Raw genomic sequence first — 20213 nt, 5'->3', positions numbered from 1 at the left:
ACGAGACAAGGCACAGGTCAGAGGTAATACCACTGACAACCTGTTTGAAAAACTAAGGGATGTCATTGCAACATGGCTCATACTGCTTGGACTCTCCTGAGGATATGTGATTTCTGATAATGCCACCAATATTATTAGAGCATTACAGCAGGGGGAATTCCATCACATTCCATGTTTTGCTCACACAATCAACTTGGTGGTACAGAATTTTTAAAAAAAATGACAATGATATGCAGGAGATGTTGTCTGTGTCCCGAAATATTTAGGGTCATTTTAGGATTCTGCAACAGCATGTAGGAGAATGCAGCAGCTGCAAGAACAATATAATTTATGGGGAATGTACTTTAGTCCAGCGCAGTGGAGAATAGTTTCCATGTTGTGCAAGGTGCTGAAACTACTTGAAGTATTCACCTGTGAAGAGAGTGCACTGTTAGTTTGACTCAAGTGATTCCCCTAATCAGACTTTTTGAAAAGCAGCAAGAGAAATTGAAAGATGAAATGAAACAAAGCAATTTTGCTAATTATGTTGGACTTGTAGATTAAGTACTTTATTCGCTTTGCCAGGATCCAAGAGTTGTCAACATCTTGAAATCAGATCATTGCATTTTGGCAATTGTGCTTGATTCTAGGTATAAGAGCTATGTCTTCTCTTCATTTCCAAGTGATGAGCTGCAATGAGATGCAATGAGCTCCTGGTCAGCAAGCTGACAGCTCAAGTGGTACATGACACAATGACGTCTCCACTTTCAGTTTCTCTGGAAATTGCTGCTAGGAAAAAACTTAGCTTTCCCAAGATACCCAGTAGTGAGTGCGGCTGAGTCTGCACAACATTTTGACATTTGGTCTGGTCTAAAAGAATTGCCCAAAAAAGAACGGCCAGCCCTATTATTTCTATTTCAGCAATGACAATTAGCAATGGAGCAATGGAGCTGTCCTGTTGGTGTGTTAGCTAGATAACACAGTACAATGTTACTGCAGATTTAGACCAAGACTGCCAGCCCTATTTTTTTCTATTTCAGAAAAGACAATTAGCAATGGAGAAATGGAGCTGTCCTGTTGGTGTGTTAGCTATATAACACCATACAATGTGACTGCAGATTTAGACCAAGACTGCCAGCCCTATTATTTCTATTTCAGCAATGACAAGCTTTCCCTCAACTGCACAATTTAGATATTTATTATAAAAATAAAAACATAACAACCAGTCCTTTGTGCAAAATGTTATGGGCAAATTATGGTAACAACGATTATCTTCTATTCTTAGATATGAAATATATAATATACAATGTTGGTGATAGTGTCCCCTGACCTGCAAGTGTGCCTTTAATACTTTAGTTTGGCTTTACTGAAATTAACCAGTTCTGCTATATTATATGATACATATAAATAGCTTCTATACAAGGATGCTTCATCATATAACTCCACTCCTAACAATCAGCTCAATCATATAAATACATGAAGGAAAATCTATATATAATAACGTTCTTGAACTTGAGCCAGCCTTCAGCAGACAACGCGGACAGAAAGAGTTTTTACATTATCTCCGCTGTCCCCTACAGCAAGGTTTCTCAACTTTGTTTTTATCATATACCCCCTTATGATGGGAAATGTTTGCCAAGAACCCTCTACTTTATGTAACTTTATACTAAGCAACCCCAACTGTGTGTAAATTTGAATAAAATGACAGTCCCATATGTCCATAAATGTTTAACAATAACACTTTTTGTTGTAAAAACGAACTATTATATTTGTTTTTTTCAACATTAAAATAGTATATTTTTTAGTTAGTTAGTGCTTTTTGAATACTCCTCGGTATACACTGCATATTTAGAAACCTTGCCCTGCAGAACCACTTGTTTGAGTATTTATTGCAAGCTGGGCTGCTCTTTTACAGATAATAAACACTTCATATGGAAGCAATATACCTGATATAGGTCAGTTTAATATGCATAGGAAAAAGGAGATGTGTGCATGCTACTATAAATGTAATATCATCCTTAATAATACGAAAATGTATTCTTATAGTGGAACAATTTTACTTCATGCTGCTGTATACAGACAGTTGAAGCAATTTCCCCTACCAAAGTGACTTTTCTGAATACTCACATATCGGCATTCAATTCATAATATGCTATAAGTATTGATGTGTTAAGTCAAAGCATTTAACTACTGAGCCTCTTCATCTCCATACAAGGCAATCCTCTTACCTTTGCACCACAATACATTCATTTTTTCACCTCTGATAGTTTCCTATAATGCCTAATAAAATGTATGCTATTTTTCTACATACTATCACATTAGTGAAACATCAATCTTTCTGTGCTGAAAACATAAACACTATTCAACAGGATACTGAACAGAAGGGTTTCCCAGCTAGTATGATGCATTTTAAAAGAAGCATTTAACCCCTCTCTCTACAGGGATTTTTATATGTTTTCCTCTTCTGAGTCCCATTACTTCAGTCATGCACATAATATGGATTATGTGTCAGCAGTTACCTCAGGGGCCTATTCACTAATAATTGGCAAAAAAACATGTTTTTGTATTGTCGCTTATCGCAGCTCTTAAAAATCTGTTATCACTGCAATTTATGAATAAAATGTCGCCAAGGCATTTGAGTAATACTAAGCGTCAAAAAATTACACAGTGCTCAACATTGATGGTATGATGATACAAACAAAATACATGCAATGACAGGCAGCTCATATGGTGAACAGGGGAGCGGACTACACCATCAACCTTAAGGGAGATTCGAGGAGGGGATGTGACACCGGGTGGTTGAACGACAATAAGCTCAGTTTTAGATATGTTGAGCTTGAGGTAGTGGTTGGCCATCCAAGTGGAAATGGCAGAGGGACTGTCGGACACAGGAGAGGAGAGAGGTAAAGGGAGGAAAGGAAGATTAGAGTGTCATCAGCAAAGAGGTGATATTATGGAGGCTGAATGAGTGGATGAGCTGACCACCATGTTAATCACATCGAGATTTATTTAATTTTATTCGCAATTGCATAAGAATATTTCCGGTAATATTTATGAAGTGTTCACACATTGTAAATGCTAGGCATAACTAATATTACTTTTCATATACCAAATAGCAACTGCAAAGATGCCATAAAAGAACCAGTTTATACAGGTCCAAGGGTGGAAGCCTGAGGATGTACATCTGGCCACATATGGAAAGATGACCCCTACCTCAAGGAACAATGACCAGAAGAATCAGCCAATGGGGTGTCGAGTACTTGAGAGGTCATGACTCATCAAACTATGGATGTAGTCCGTAATACTGTAACTGTGTATCTGTGTGATGTCACTGTTTTTTATGACTGTACAGTGTATAAATTGTTCGTTTGTTGCTTTGGAAACCAGAGCTTTCTAATAGAAGCTCGCTGTCGGTGCCAGCAGGCGCAAGCATATGCATGACATACTTTGCTCTGTAATCTGTTTTGCAACTAAAAATCTTGTACTTTGAAGCCATGGCGATCGCATCGGAAAATCTTTTATTTTATGTGGTACAATTAATATATCAGCTCTATATCCTTATAAATCAGAAAATGAAAAAAAAAATGGCATTGACAAACGTATTGACATCTTAGACTTAATATTTGGTAGCACAGACATTGGTCAAGATACTGCACCTCTCAACTGGTAGTTTGGTCCACTGCCTGATGTGCAGGGTGCCTTCTCCCAGCTGCAGTTTCCAGATCTCTCCTTAGGTGTTCTATGGCATTTAGACCTAGTGGTATTTTTACTAAACTGCGGGTTTGAAAAAGTGGAGATGCTGCCTACAGCAACCTATTTTATCCAGATTCAAGTAATCATTTATTTAGTACATTCTACAAAATGACAGCTATAATCTGATTGGTTGCAACATCTCCACTTTTTCAAATCCAGTCATTGCTGGTCACTTCAGAACAGTCTGAACCATTCCTGGGTGTTTTTTGAATGGTGTTTGGGGTCATTGTCATGCTGTAAGTCCCATGACCTTTGTCGGAGACCCAGCTTTCTGATACTGGATTCAGCATTGATCTCCAAAATGGCCTGGCAATCTCCAGGTTTCATGATGCCATGCACCCTGTGCCAGATACAGCACAGCTACCCCTAAATATCACTGAACCTCCTTCATGTTTGGGAAGGTGTTCTCTCCTTTGAAAGCTTCAGTTTGCTTTCTGTAAACATATGGATGATGTGCAAAAAGGTCTAATTTGGTCTCAACTGTCCACAGGACATCCTCGCAGAAGGAATATGGCTTGTTCAGGTGTGTTTTGGCAAACTCCAATCTGGCTTTCTCATGCATTTGTCCCAGCAGTGGGACCCTCCTGGGCCTCCTACATTATACCCCCTTTCATTGAGTTGGCAACAAATAGTGTGTACAGTTTAACTCTGTTTGGCAGTTAGTGAAGGTGGTTTCTCCACCATTGGAACAATCCTGCACTGCAATCTTCAATCAAGTTTTCTCTTGTAGCTATGTCCAGGGAGGTTTTCCTACACTGCCATGGTCCTTAATCTCTCTAACATTATATACTGTGCAAACAGGAACATCAAGGGGGTAAATGTATCAATCTCCGGTTTTGTCAACTCCCGCGAGTTCGGCGAGTTGACAGCTTAAATTTAAAGCGGCGCTGGATGTAAAGTAAAACCTCCCTTTACAAGGCAGCGCCGCTTTAAATTTAAGCTGTCAACTCGCCGAACTCGCGGGAGTTGACAAAACCGGAGATTGTTACATTTACCCCAAGGTCTCTGAAGATTGATTGGTAGTCTTAAGATTGTCTATGCTTGGCTACTGTCTTCTATCTGACCTCAGACAATTCTCTGGTTCTCTTTCTTTTCTCCATGCTCATTGCAGTACACACACACAGTGACACAAAACAGAAGAATGAGTCATTTTCTCTTTTTAAGCTAATTTAACAAATGATTTTTATTTTGCAGGTACCTGCAGGTACCACAGGTGAGTTCAGTTCCAAAGTGTAGGATAATCACATGCTTAAAATCTAATTATTTCTAGCTACTTCTAAAAGGTGGGAATAGTATTGTCCAGCCCATTTAAATATTTCTGTGTGTACTAAGCTATGACATTTTTCTGCTTTTTATATTTTATTCCATTGCAAATCAAAGAAATACATACGTGGATGTCAAAATATTTTTTTTTAATTTCAATATTTTCATCTGTAAGAAATGCATTATTAGAAAAAACTGCAAGGGTGCCAATATTTTTGGCCAACACTGTATTCTTTCACCCTCACATTGTGGTTATCCACCAGCTCAGAGTAGCTGCCTGACCACTGTTATCTATTGGCATAGTGCTCGCTCCTGGACACAGAGCCAGGACACAGATAAGTTTTGTGAGTACTGTTATACAATGCTCCAATTAAATACAATTAACACTATAACCAGTAAGAGGCAACCTGATACACTTCGGGGGTCGCACTTGCGGCCTTCTAACTTTCGCACATTAGCCTCAATTGTAACTTAAAACAATACATTTAATCAAAGAAAGTGGCATCTATAGCATACTAGTAGAACTGTACACAAATGTTACATGCTATAACAAACAATTGTGACAATAGAGCAGTAAGGAAATGTGGGCCACAGATGAAGGCTTAGAGGGCCATACAGTATGTGGCCCTAGGGCAGCCTGTTGCCCATCACTGCTATAAACACTACAATGGTAATCTTTTTGTATTGATGCAGTTAAAAATCCAAGAAGCTATTTCTGATGTCAGCTGGCCTGCTTTTCTGTTTGTTGTACCTGTTTTATGTCTAAATGCATAGATGTATGCAGAAAGTTGGCATGCTTAGCATATGTGTATTTTTGCACTTTTGAAAGGTGGATTTCTGTAATTGTTGACCATTTTATTATTTATATGGACCTAATTAATGTTAATTAATGAATTGTTGGAATTATTAAAACTGTATTTTGTTTGCTAAATTGATATTTAAATTACTGTAAGTAGAAGAACAACAGAGTTTTTTAGTTGTCCAATAGACCTGATTCATTAAGGAGAACAAGGCAAAAGAGGAGAAAATTTGATCCTGGACAAACCAGGTTACAATGCAAGGGGTGCAAATTAGTTTATTATTTTGCATGTAAGCAAAATAGTTGGCTGTTTTTTCATGTAGCACACAAATTCTTGATAGCTATATTTTTACACTGAAATTTAAAGTTGATCTAGGACATGCCCAATCCCAACTATGAATCTGTCCCCACATTTTACATTTACACCCCCCCCCCCTACCATGCAACATGGTCTTGCCAAGGTGCAAAGTTACTCCTTTTTTGCTTTGCTCTCCTTAATGACGCCTCAATATTCTAAAACTAATTGTTTTTGAACCAATTTCAATGTATTTATTTTTTCTCTGTCCTGACACATATTAAAAATCGCATGATTAATTCAGAGCAAAACATTGACAATGAAAATGGATTACATATGGAAAGTGCAGCCCCAATGTCCCTTAACTTTCCTAAGCGATATAGGGTTCTATGCATCAATAAGATGCGGTACATCGCTGCATATTGCAGTGATGCATATCTATGTACCGCTAAGATGCACCATGCCGGGGCTACTCTGGGATCCCCGGCGATTTGACCCCTCTTCTGCGATCTTTGTTTCCTTAGCTGCCGGTGACAGGAGGCAGTGCACTTCTACTGTACCGAATACTGCGAAGCCAGAGAGGCTTCAGCAGGAGCCCATAGGAAATGACAGGTAAAGCCATCCTGAGATGGCGTTATCTGTCCATGCAATGCGAAGCTTAGCAAAGCTTCATGCATTGCAGAACATCGCAGTCCCCGTAGTATACTATGGGGACTGCGATGCTGCACGGTGTCAGCCTAAACGGAGGAGTTTTCTATGAAAACTCTTCCATTGGGCAGATAACACATAGCAAACTTACTTAAAAGATGCGGAAACAGCTGTTTTTGCTTGATGCATAGACCCCATAGTGAGTGGAGAGGTCCAAATATGAACAGATATAAAATAATTATTTGCTCAAGGGGAATGCACATAATCCAATACTAATACCTGAGAGACTTGCTAAGAAATAGGAAAAATATATCCAATAGAACAAAGAAAAACACAGATTAAAATAATATATTTCGACACTACCCAATGATAAAATAATATATATTAATCTTATATTATAACCAATCAAACAAAAGTGAAATTACCAAATGAACAAAACATTCATGAATCTTTATGCAAACCTAATCGAATTACCACAAATGTGTGAAAGAATGCTCTTACAATACCATAATAAATCAGTTTATGAAATATCTAATTAATGTTTGGTAATTCTACTCCACAAATGCAAATAACCAATTAAACAATTTATAATTGACACCTCTTAATATATCAATCACATCAGAACTAAAAATAGACGACTAGCAATTATTAACACATATTATGAAGTGCACAGTGACAGTATATATTTCAAAATTAAAGTAAGTAGCTACTATGTAAATAAAGGATAATAATTATAATAATAGATGGAGAGCTCAATATTACTGGTCCTCTACGTGATATCTTTCAGGAGACAAGTCCAAGTGTATATAAAAAAGGTAAATAGATTTACCTTAGATTGTACGCTCCTCTGAGCAGGGCCATCTCTCCTCCTGTTTCCACCACTTCTAACTCTGCTCTCCAGCTACTTAGCCCTCCTCCTCGAGGGTCCTCCACCCCACGTCCACTCTCGCTCCCTCCTCCCCCCTGGGGGTCTCCCTGTCTTCCGCGCCCTCCTTCTTGGGCCCCGTCGTTTGCGGATCCTCCCTCCCCCTTCCCCGCCCTCTCTAGCTGTGCATTGAGCTTACTGAGTTGCTGTGTTTACTTTACTGTGCTGTCTCCCATTGTATTGTGGTTTTGTTTGTCTCTGTACGGCGCTGCGGATGCCTTGTGGCGCCTTATAAATAAATATTAATAATAATAATAATAATAAATATCGTCAAGAAATAAACAGCAAGAGTAGTCTGTAATAGTCATATAGAGGCACTCCAAGTCCACAAAAATGAAAATGTGACCAGCAAAAACTATGCAGGGCTTTTAGGTGACACCTCTCCAGTGCCGGATTAAGGGAATGGAGGCCCCTGGGCTAAGGGGGCCTCCATTCCCACAAGAGGGCCCCCCCCGTGATCCAAGCTTCCCGCCACACTCACCCCGTGATCCGAGCTGCCCGCCCCCCCTTCCCCCCGGCACTTACCTCCTTCTCCGGCACGCTGTACGCTCTTTACTGAGGAGATCTCGTGAGAGTGAGACTCACAAGATCTCCTCAGTAAGGAGACTACAACTCGCCGGGGAAGGACCGCGACCCCCGACCGATCAATACTGCTGCTGAGCACTTTCAAGGGCCCCCTGGATGCCATAGGCCCCTGGGCTGTAGCCCAGTTAGCCCTATGGTTAATCCGGCCCTGCACCTCTCGGACATTTCGTTTTAGCGTCTCCAGTGACAACTCAATGGTATCTTGCTTCCTTTCTCAAAGCTTCTAGGAACATCAATTTTCTGTTCATTTAGTAACACCAGTTGTCTTTGATTTATTTTATACTTTTCTCATCATTGATTAGCACTGTGGTCGTCCAACTGTTATAGTAGACGAACTTCACTGTGCATACTGACAATGAGATTACTCTCTGGTATGACACTGTACCAAAAGAAATAAAAATTAAACACACTATTTTTCCTATTGAGGTTTTCTGTACTATAGAAGGTATCACATTTTTATTACGAGATTAAATCCCTTTATGTATTATGTTTTTTTTACTGTGTATAATGATAGCTCCATCTATATAATATTTTGGATACCTTGGTCTGTTGTACACAATATTTACTTTTTTGTCACACCATGTAACCATAATTACTTTCTTGCTATAAGTTAGTCATTTTTTGGTAGTAGCCCTCCATTAATCCTTATTTGATATGCCACACTAAATTTGAACAAAGGATCACACTTGAAAAAATTAAAGTTAATAGGTCTGTAGTGTGCATACCATGTTACTATGTCACTAAAATTTTAGCATGTCAATGAAAATGAAAATGTCATGTGCAAGCTACTTTCTAGGCATATAAAATGGCAAATATGTGTTTGTGAATTAATTCCTAGCAGGCAGCTCCATGTGGCTCAGAGGAGCTGTATACAGCCAGGGGTTAAAGCCGTAAAACTGCATCTAAATGAATGTGTCCCGTTGATTATGTCATACCTGCCAACTCTCCCGGAATGTTCAGGAGACTCCCAAAATCCGGGTCGGTTTCCCGGGAGAGCAGGCAAGTCTCCTGCATCCCGCTATTCCCAAAATAACGCGATGAGCGGTGAATCACGTAATTTGGGCCAAAATTATGCAATTGACCGCATTCCGCCCCCTCACACCCTGTAGTCACGCCATTTTCTGGACTGCACTGCCTGAAAGCAGGCAAGTATGGATTATGTTAAACTCCTCTGTTCTCCCCAGATGGTGCTTGTAGATAAAAGAGCCCAAACCCATGGTTACAGATGACCGTCATGTGTCTAATTAATGGTGGTCGCAAAGGTTGAAGCCTTTGGAGATAGCTCTTTCAGTGTGATATGTAACACACATCTGGGATGTCTCAGCCATTTCGACTACTGTCACACGGTTATATGGTAATGACAAATTCTAAGCTGGTGACTAGGGTCACAGAAAATGTCCTATCAAATTTTCTACAATATCATACTTACAGGAGGAATGTGTGCTATGCATATATGCATATGGAGGGAAACGTATGACCTGTTGTGTGGAGGTAAAATTATATTTGTAAGTCCTTCTGGTGAGAAGGTAGGACAGGATAAATAAAACCTGACTGGAAAGGTGTTTTCAACAGTCATAAAACCCTAATGACATCACAGGAAAGTGTCTGTGGGCCCTGTAGCAGCTTTAAAGCTGTAGTATAAGGCTAGGTACACATGGGAGAATTTTCCGACCAGCGTGTTATCTACAACGACTTTACCTTCGAGTAAAGGTCTGATTGCTTAGACGATTAATGAGTACACACTAGTCACGATTTAGACTATTAACAAAAGACGACCGTCCCGGCAGTGTTTTTTCACAGCCATATTGTCGAGAGCAAAGATTAGAATTTATACACACTGAAACGACTTATGAGGTCCATGTAACGATATCCCTAAGAAATGTAAGTAAAGGGCAGAGCATGTTCAATAGTAACCACCCCAAACCTCATAAAAAAAGCGAAGGTAACACGCTTTCTTCATACATTCGTTTGCACATGTACAGTGTGCGTTCGTTCGCAACCGCACATCAACAAATGTTTGTACATGTAAAGGGCTACAGATCACAGGTGCAAGATGCATTACCATTACACAGGTGTACTAATATTCAACCACACATATATAAAATACACATTTATACACATCTATAGGAAACACAAAAACGTGTTATATACAACAATGTACGGTATATAATTATGCAGGCAGACAAATGTAATACACATATTTTGCATTTTTATTCATGTATATTGAGTGTACAATAAAATGACAAATAGCTATAATTCTGGAGGTAGACATAAGCAATATACATATAAAAAAATTTATAACACTACACTGACAAAGGTTTATAAGTAAAATGTCAGATATATGCTGTACGCATTAATGCAATAGACACCTTCTTTTGCTTTACCGCCAGAAGCACCTCATTACCAAATGAGTGACGTGTGGACACCGTAGGACTGGTACAGGCATCAGAAATTAACACACACGCACCCAAAGGAGTCGCAGCTTGAGGAACTATTGGCAGTTGCTCGTGGATCGATCGGAAACTTATACACACTACATGATCATTAGGTGAATTGATCGGAAAATATTAAACTATACAACCAACCAAATGAGCCGACAATCGACACTTTGGACCGACTTTCAACAATCACATCACTACACACACTAACCCAACTTCCAACCGAATGGTCGTATGTCGGCTGATTTGCCCGATTATTAGACGAAAATGCTCCAGTGTGTACCCAGCTTAACTCAAAGAAATTGTTCCCTTATGGGAGTCAATCTGATTTTGAAGATTGTCCCATTTTCTTCTACTACCAGCAACAGAAACTTGATCATATATGAGTTTATAAATTCTGTGTTTATCCTTTTTATTTTACAAGAAATCATTGCATTATATCTTTGTATGTCATTTGATTAATTGTTTTATCTTAAGCATTGTGGATTTATTTTCCATATTAAATTACACTTAATAAGTTCAGGTCTCTGTGTTCTTACGCATTCACGTGACAGTTTTGTCAAAACGCTACATAGTTGAAACGGGAGAGTAGTGTGGGTTATGGTAACTCTGATTAAAGTCCATTGTGATATTACTGAAATCTGTAGCTCCATGTCTGCTGTAATAAATCAATCCTTCATAGCTCAGAATGTGGGGTGTGATTATACAAGTTCAGTAAATAAATCAGTCACGCTCTCTAATATGAGGAGCAGTCGGCTCAAGTGCGCACTCATCAAGCAGAAGTGAGGGTTATTTTTGTTTTGTTTTTTTAAGATAAAACAAACTTATAGCTAATATCCTTACAGATGCAAATGTGTATTATTAAACAGGCGTATCTATTGGTATCTAGGATAGTGTTCAAGATTCTACTTTGTGGTGACAGGAGTACAAAGGACAATTGTCTATGTTCAACTACTACTTTCATATATCTTAAATGTTACACCCTATCTTTTCATATTGATCCATTTTTATAGTTGTTGGTGATTACACAGTGTAAACAATTCTCATGGCATGTATGTAGAATATGCATCATTTATATGACAACAACAATGTATGTAGCATTTTACAAGGTGGCAGCAAATTTCATATGTGATGTTGGAGATGTTTAGACAGATAGACCTTGGTATCATTTTAACATGTTATGGTTGATTATTGACAATCCAGCATAGTTAGAGGAAACATAATTTTAAGCATGCATGAACTTTGACTGTATATATAAAACTAAATGTCCACACCCAAACAAATGTGACTGATTGTACACATGCTCAAAGTATATGCTACATCTGAGCGGTTATATTTTTTGTGCATACTTGACGTATGGTTTATAATTTAGACTTTATCTCTTCTCGCTTCTTTTTTGTCAAATACCCTAGTGGAGGTGAAATTGTTTGTAGCATATGTACAGTATTTTTATATATTGGTATTACTATTAAAAATATTTTGTTATATTTGTATGTTTAACTATTATTATAGCCTTTTAATTGCAGAATATTTAAAATATGCATAATATGTAAAAAAAAATAACAATGAGATGCCGAGTCCCTACAAAAATGAACTGGAAACAACTTGCACTATTATTCCTTATAATGCTGACCTTGCATGTATTTTAAGAAAAACCAGCAGACAATCAGTAGTTCAGTAGTAAAACAACTGCAGAGCTATAACCAATGACTGCAGGTTGCTCCCTATTATATTCTCTGTTATGGGCCTATCTATGAAGAAGCTGCAACAAAAACAATTTTTTATAAAAAAAAAAACAACTCTTATCGACATTAATTAGCAAAAGGTTTTTGCTGATAGAGCTGAGCGATCCCATTTGTAAAGCGCTAGGGAATTTACTGGCGCTATATAACTAAATGTTGATGAAAATGACACTTAACTGCCTTGGCAATACTGGCCCAAAGCGGTAAGGAGTAACAGAATATATGCATGCATGACCCAGCTAGCCGGTTCATGCATGGGCAGTGGAACTGAAAGCCCAGATTGTTTAATAAAAATAAATAGATAGTACAAAATTAGAGTAACATATTTTAAAAAAATGAAAGAATATTTTAAAACTATTGACCATTGAAAGATGCATTATTCAAATAATAGACCATTTTTTCCAATTAATTTTCTTCTGTTATCATCATCCTGAGGTAGCAATAACAATGCAGGGCCAGGGGCCTGATTCATTAAGGATCTTAACTTAAGAAACTTCTTATTTAAGTCTCCTGGACAAAACCATGTTACAATGCAAGGGGTGCAAATTAGTATTCTGCTTTGCACATAAGTTAAATACTGTTTTTTCAGGTAGCACACACATATCAACTTTAAATTTCAGTGTACAATAATCTATCAAGTATTTGTGTGCTAAATGAAAAAAAAGTCAGTATTTAACCATGCTTGGCAACTTTTCCTCCTTGGCTTCAGGGAGATCCCGGGGGAGGTGGGCGTGGGACGGGGCTTGACGAATCGCATCATTTTGACCCGACCCCCTAAACAGTTGTCACAATTTTGGCCCATTACAGCGGGGCGGGTCTAAGATGATGTGATATTTGCATCATTAGCCCCACCCCCACCACTTATCTATTGCAGGGGTGAGAAATGGTAGGTTGCCCTACTCTCCCGCGTGCCCGGGAACCCAGAAATGCGGGAGTCTCCCGGATATTTCGGGAGAGTAGGCAACTATGCGTTAAAGAAAAGCAGCTAATGAATCTCTACAGACTGAAGTGTCTTTTACATTTCTGTCTCAATTACTGAAGTCATGTTGTCTTACCTGTCAGTCTTTGAGTAAATCTTGGTCTCCATGAAAATGGCCACCTCCATAGGCATCAATACATGGACATAGGACACAATTTCTGAACTGTGTCATCATGCCACAGATGGTGAAGCCAACCACGTCTTGTACTGGCTCAGCATCAGGGAAAATGACAGACTCTTCAGGGAGTGAGGGAGATCACCCCTATTTCAGGGAGTCTCCCTGACATTCAGGGAGAGTTGGCAAGTATGGATTTAACTTATGTGCAAAACAGAATACTAATTTGCACCCCTTCCATTGTAACATGATTTTGTCCAGGAGACTTGAATAAGAAGTTTCTTAAGTTAAGATCCTTAATGAATCAGGCCCCAGATCATTAAGTTGTCTTGCAAAAAAAGGGAGGGGGGGTTAAAACTGTCCGGGTGTTGGGATGATGGTCAGGCAGTATATAAATGGTGTCAGTTATATAATGTACTGAGTATGCGGCTGTATAATGTGCTAGACCTTAGCCATAAAACATGCTGGGTAATTACGCAAACTAAATATCTACTTTGGACTCTAGAATGCAGTTTTGTAATGAAAATATATGTTACATGACAAAACAGAGGGGGTCATATCAGGGGCGAACGGAGGATTGTCAGGGGGGGGTTTCCCCCCCGACCCCAAAAAAAACCACCCCCCGCGAGAGCTGCTGCGCATGCGCAGCAGCTCCGTTTCCTCAGGGCTGTCCTATACAGCAGCCGCGGCGCTGTCTAAGAAGCGTCCGCGGCGGTGCTGTATACAGCTTCTTTGACAGCGCCGCGGCTGCTGTATAGGACAGTGCAGCTATAGCGGCCACTTAGTTAGCGCAGGGGGGGGGGGTTTCTGGAGACTCAGAAACCCCCCTGCGTGCGCCACTGCATATTTTAACCCAAAATAAAATATTAGATTACCAAAAGGAGGAGGTGTACACTTAGAATAGAAGGTAATAAATATATAAATATGTGAACGTTAGTAAATTCATATTTACATGTACATTGTTACATAGAGTGATAATCCTGAAATAAAATTCCTATTTTCTTCCATTTTACTTCATATTTTACCATTCTTGAGTAGTGTTTAAGGCTGGAATGTTTAGTTTGTCTCTATATTAAGAAAGCTCAAATCATGTTATTTTGTCTTTAATCACAGATGACTTGATGACTAGGTGAACACATAATCCAACCAGTTAGCCACATGCATTTTGCCTTATTGCACATATTTGTATTCCTGGAATAGTCTTTGTTGACAAGATATGTTACTCCAGGGAAATAAGATCGAGCAGTATCAAATATGCATACAATATTCTTGTATATGTGCTGATGACTTGACCAATAACACCTGTGACTGGATCACTCATAAATAACTTATGGTATGAATTTATTCAAAGGAAATAACGCAGGGCGCTTATTTATATAATAGCACAAGCACTTATGTTTGATATTGTGTATATGTTGAGATAGGAAATCTTTATTTCTGAGACCAGGGTAGAAAATTATTTTTTTATGTTTAACCTTTCTAAAGCAAATGTCTAATTTCTGATGTATATATCTGTCACAATGAGCCTTTGTTTACAAAGTCTTTTCTGTATTGTTATGTGGGGAAATGACTTGTTTGAGGTTTGTACTTTTTCTTTGGAAATGTGTATTCTGCGACTGTCTGAAGTATTCATGGCAGTTAGACCTTTTGACTTGCTAGTAGGTCTCCTACCTCTGAAATAAGATGCAGGATATCACAGCAAGGTTTTTAAGAATTTCATAGATAAGTATAAATATGGTTGTCTTTGCAATGCATGTAAATCCGTGTTTGTGTAAACAGGTTACATCCTGATTCCAAAAATAGCATGTGTCTGAACTGTATAAAAGGCACTGGCTTGTATTGAAAACTTGTTCTTCTGATTTCATCTGACCTGCTCACTGGTACCTTTAACCAGTAAGGACCAAGTAATATCTTGCTTCAAAGACCTGCTTGAAAACATCTTCAATATTGCTGTATTCCTGTGACCTGCAGATTAGACCCTAAATCTAATCCATTCTCCGGCTGTCTCTGAGGTTTGGACCCAAGCTTTTCCAGTACCACCGCTCTGCCTGCTACCCATGCAGCCCTGGTCAGTGTGATAGGCCAGGGGGGATTCATCCACAGCTTCCCTGATACATAGTAAAAGGTCAGGAGTACCAGCCCAGGTACACCAGTAACAGGGTGCACTCGCAGCATTAGTTACCCAGAAGAAACCTGGTACTGGATGCCAGTAAGGAGTCTAGTGGTGGCAGCACATGTAAGCCCCTCCTACTGCTGCAAGAGGGCGCATTTGGGATAACATAAGGGAAAAGTGGCAAAGTAAGCCCAGCCAGTTCCCAGTAACAACAGACAGGGTGGCATAGGCGGTCAATCCTGTCACAAACACCCATTCTGCAATAATTCATAAGCCATTAAAATTGCCTCAAGTGAGTCTATATTCAATTTTATTTGCTGCTGGTGAGCAGGAAAAGGCACAAGCTGCAAATAAAGCACCATACAATACTTTGGGACATATACCCAATGTATACCAATAATAATGTACTCATAAATGCATAGATTGCTAGACACAGTGCATCAGCATGGGACATTCATGCTTTTCCTATTTACTAACATATATATTATTAAGCAAGTCTATATACAAGGGTTTTAAAATATTTCAACCAAAAATACATTTGGAATTGATTTACCCAGTTCTGTTCATACTGCAAAAAAAAAAACTAGCAAACTGGTCATTGCCCTTATTCACATCATCAAGAAGAAAGAAAGTGATGTAACTTACAAAGCATCTTAGTCACCTGTCTCCTTCGGCTTTTCTCTTGTTGAAGTCTAACATTCTGGTAACTGTCTCCATCTCCACCAGATTTAGCTTCTAAAACTTGCAACATCTTCTCCCTCTTAAGTCGAAGGCCAATAAGTAGATACAGAACACTGATGGTACCCATAGGTAAGAAGAAGAAGAATATGGTGGTAATCTGTATAATGAGGTTGTAAATCCACCTAGGTCGCACCAAGGTACATGTTTCAGAGCCAGGTATTATGCCAAGACCAGATACATTCAGGTGGTAGATTCCGATAAGGCTGGTGTTGGGAACAGAGCAGAGAACAGACAAAACCCACACAGTTATGATGACTCTCTTGGCATGATTCCTAGTCACTACATACTTGGCACGAAGAGGATGAACCACTGCAATGTATCTCTCCACACTAAGTGCAGTAACATTCAAGATAGAGGCAAAGCAAACTGTCTCAAACAGTAGAGTTTTGAATGAGCATCCACCCTTCCCAAAAAGAAATGGGTAGTTACTCCAGAGCTCATATAGCTCCAGAGGCATACCCAATAAGAGAACCAATAAATCAGAAATGGCAAGACTAAACAGGTAGTAATTTGTAGGAGTTCTCATGATCTTGTGTTTAATAATCACAATACAAGTTAAAGTATTCCCCACCGCACCAACTGCAAAGATAAGAAGATATATCACACAAATTAGGGTGAAGTGGCTGGATCTACGTGGACCTAAGTACTTGAAGAGAATTTCCTCCATGGTCAAATTACATTCCACAGGGTTTACATCACAGAACTCAAGGTTGTGATTTATTACACTTTGATTGTAGCTATCAATTTGGTCAAGGCTGCGAGGGACATCCTTGTGATGCGGAGGAAGCTCCAGGTCTGAGTAGTTGCCGAGGGTCAGAGTCATTTCTCACTTTATTATGGACAAACCTATGGAAAAAAAAGCAGTAATGTTTCAGTTGTAGAAAAAAGGCATTTTTACATGTTTTTCAGATTGAGAACAAATATGATAAAGAGAAAATATGGAGTTATATAGGGGGCATTCCCTTAATCACCAATGGGTGTTGAGACAGTCACTATACCAACAGTATCTCAGTTTCTCAATTCTTTGGCATTAAACCTAAGGCACTTATTCAACATGGAATCCTTCTGCTTTTTAATTTCTTTTATTAGGACTTATATAACCCTGAACCAAGAACAAATATCTGACTCCCATTTATATTATGCTATGTTCACATTTGTTCAATTGAGCAATTGTAATATGTGATGAGATATTATCTTCACTTTTGGTTATTATGTAATATTGTGCACTTTACAAATTGACTGATTATTACTAGGTCTGTATTGTACACCTTAACTACTTGCTATACTTGGGAATATTAGGGTGGTATGCTAGTGACATTAAATATTAACCTCCTACGAAAATTATTATCTAGTTTTTACACTTGTTTCAGACTAATGACCAGACAGAAGATCTCATGTTTCACATTTTTAAAGAGACAGCTTTTCTCCTGGTTGTGTCTGATACATGTACTAAAGACACATTTTTATCATCTCTATGTAAAGAATTGTAATGGTCCTTTGCGAAGTACCAACTGTAATTAAAATTCAGCTTTAGTCCTGTTGTGTTCCTAGATTTACGCCAGAGTGCTTGGGTTTGTGGAGCAAGATGGTGACATTTGCGGCGCAGCAGAAGTTTGCACTGGTCAAGGTGAAAAGTTGGATACAGTGGGGTCGTTTTTGAAAAGTACGGAGTAGGTACACTGCAGAGCAGTACAAAAAGTAAGGTTTCCTTTTACCCAGTGTGGTTACTAAAATTAGATAAAAAGGTGGACATGAATCATTTTACCTGAAAGCTTCCTCTTCTTTCCTGTGCATTTATCCTGTCAGTCATCCCTCTTAGTCATAATCTTTTCTTCCTTATTTACTTCCTAATTTCCTTTTATTACTATCAAGAAAAACTCCAATTATGAGTTTCCTCCAAGAACCCCCAATCCATCCAAGTAACTGAACAGTGTTTTATATGTCTTGGCATTTGGAGATACTCACACTAACCCTACTTGGCGTCTCACTGTGCTGGTGTAATGATCAGGTGATCCCTAGAAAAGTGCAAATCTAACTGATACTCAACTCAGGGTGTCAACTGTAGACAACTGAATATTGGTATCAGCCAACCCCATAGAGTGAGCAGAACTCCAAGGGAAGAAACACACTGAGTTGCTGAGTTTCTACAGAGAGATGAACCGGAAGCAACTTGCACTATTATTAGTGCTGATCTTGCTTTTATTTTAAGAACTCTATCAACTAATCAGAGTTCACAATAGGACTTGAATTTTGCATTTGGACAGAAGTGGCAGTCTTCATATTCTAATCTTTAATGGAATCCACTTTGCACTTCATCTGAGAAATGCATTTCTAGACACACTACAAGCATTGGAATAACCAATGTCCCCTTACTCTCATGAGTCATCTAAGCCGTACATGAAGGTTTAAGTCATCAAGCAGTAATTTGGGGAAAAAAACGGTGAAGTTCAATTTAATGAAAGGGATAGTAATAAAGTGGTAGAAGGTCAGATTTTCTATGTGATGTTTACACTTTTGGACAGTGCAAGATTGGAGATTTCTCAGTCTCATGAGATCCTGCTTCTTCATTATTCTATGTTTTTTCCTCTCGTTTACTTATGGACCTTTGCATGTAGAGAGCACCTATTTGTTTTGATGTGTTCATGCTGGTGGTGGTGTTCATTATGGTACTGGTTGACTTTCATAATCCTGAAATAGATTTTTGTATATAAGGTAGGCTGGGGGTAACATAATATAACTTTAAGCATGAAGGTGTGATGGAAGTAAATGTAGGGAATAAAATATGAATTTAAAATGCCAAAATTGGGTATACTGTATATTATAACAATATGGCCTTCCGTACCTAAGAAGTTGGACAGCACTGTTTGACAAAGAAATGATGGTTGACAAACTGCCCTCCTAGTTAGGAGAGATTACATTCTTTCTAGCTCAACTCACTTCTGCTCAGGTCTTTTAGTACAACTGACCCCCGGAGCCAGTGGATGTGGTGCTGTAATATTCCAGAATTCTTGTTGACTGAGTTGTGACCGAGAACTTGGCAAATGATTTGTAGAGCTCTGCAAGGAAACAAAACTCAGTGTTATAAAAATGTCTGCAACAGAACATACGTTTGGATAGTATCATTTGTTACGCTTGGACTTGCACAATTGACCACAAGATTTGCTTCTCTTACATGATTTAATAATTATTTGAATAATACTTGACATTACGGCAGCAGCAGAGATGCATGTACATACATTGCTGGTATCCAATAGCATTATGTGTGAGTGTGCATTTATGTACTCACGGTTGTATGCTGCTATTTAAACCCATTTCTTTTGTGTTACAGCATTGAATTTTACTTATGGATGGCATCATTAATATTACGCTGTTGTTACTGACATTAGCCACTACCACTAATTTGTTGCTATTATTTTTGTAATGTTGTTCTGTTCGGTTTTATATTTACATGTCTGATTAGAAGTATCACTATGTCTTTACTTTGTTTTCATGGCCATTATTGTTTTCCCTATACTTCCCGGAGTGCAACTAAATTCCAGTAATCTAAAGGGTTAATTTATGACCAAACTTAAATTGCTCATGTTAATTTGCATTTCTTATCGTAATGAGGAGAAATTAATTAACATGGAGATTTATTAAAAATTATTAGCTGGGAAATCGGCACTGATAAGTGTCTGTCCCAGCGAATAATCTATAGTAATGTGATCGCAGTGGTTCCAGTTTCTATGGCATGGCTGAATTTGCCATGGGGAGAGCATGAAGCCTGCACGGAGATCGCTCTCCTGCTATGCTCTCCCCATAGTATAACAGCCTGACGCCATTTTCAGATGACATTAGC

At 38.7% G+C, this 20213-nt stretch overlaps 1 protein-coding gene across 2 annotated transcripts in view; it reads right to left on the bottom strand.

Annotated features, from left to right (window-relative positions):
* The window catches only part of NMUR1 (neuromedin U receptor 1), a 58765-nt gene that overhangs the window by 16092 nt on the left and 22460 nt on the right, over positions 1-20213 (bottom strand). For both annotated transcript variants that reach the window (XM_075202367.1, XM_075202366.1), the window contains exons 2-3: positions 19313-19431; positions 16280-17221 (exon numbers count right to left, since the gene is read on the bottom strand). In XM_075202367.1, coding sequence (XP_075058468.1) covers positions 16280-17198 — 919 coding nt within the window. In that variant the 5' untranslated portion in view covers positions 17199-17221; positions 19313-19431. The remainder of the gene's footprint in view (positions 1-16279; positions 17222-19312; positions 19432-20213) is intronic.

The sequence above is a fragment of the Mixophyes fleayi genome, chromosome 3 (genome assembly GCF_038048845.1).
Source record: "Mixophyes fleayi isolate aMixFle1 chromosome 3, aMixFle1.hap1, whole genome shotgun sequence".
Lineage (NCBI taxonomy): Eukaryota > Metazoa > Chordata > Amphibia > Anura > Limnodynastidae > Mixophyes > Mixophyes fleayi.
Note: the sequence above shows the minus strand (reverse complement) of the source record. Positions and strands in the feature narration are given on the sequence as shown.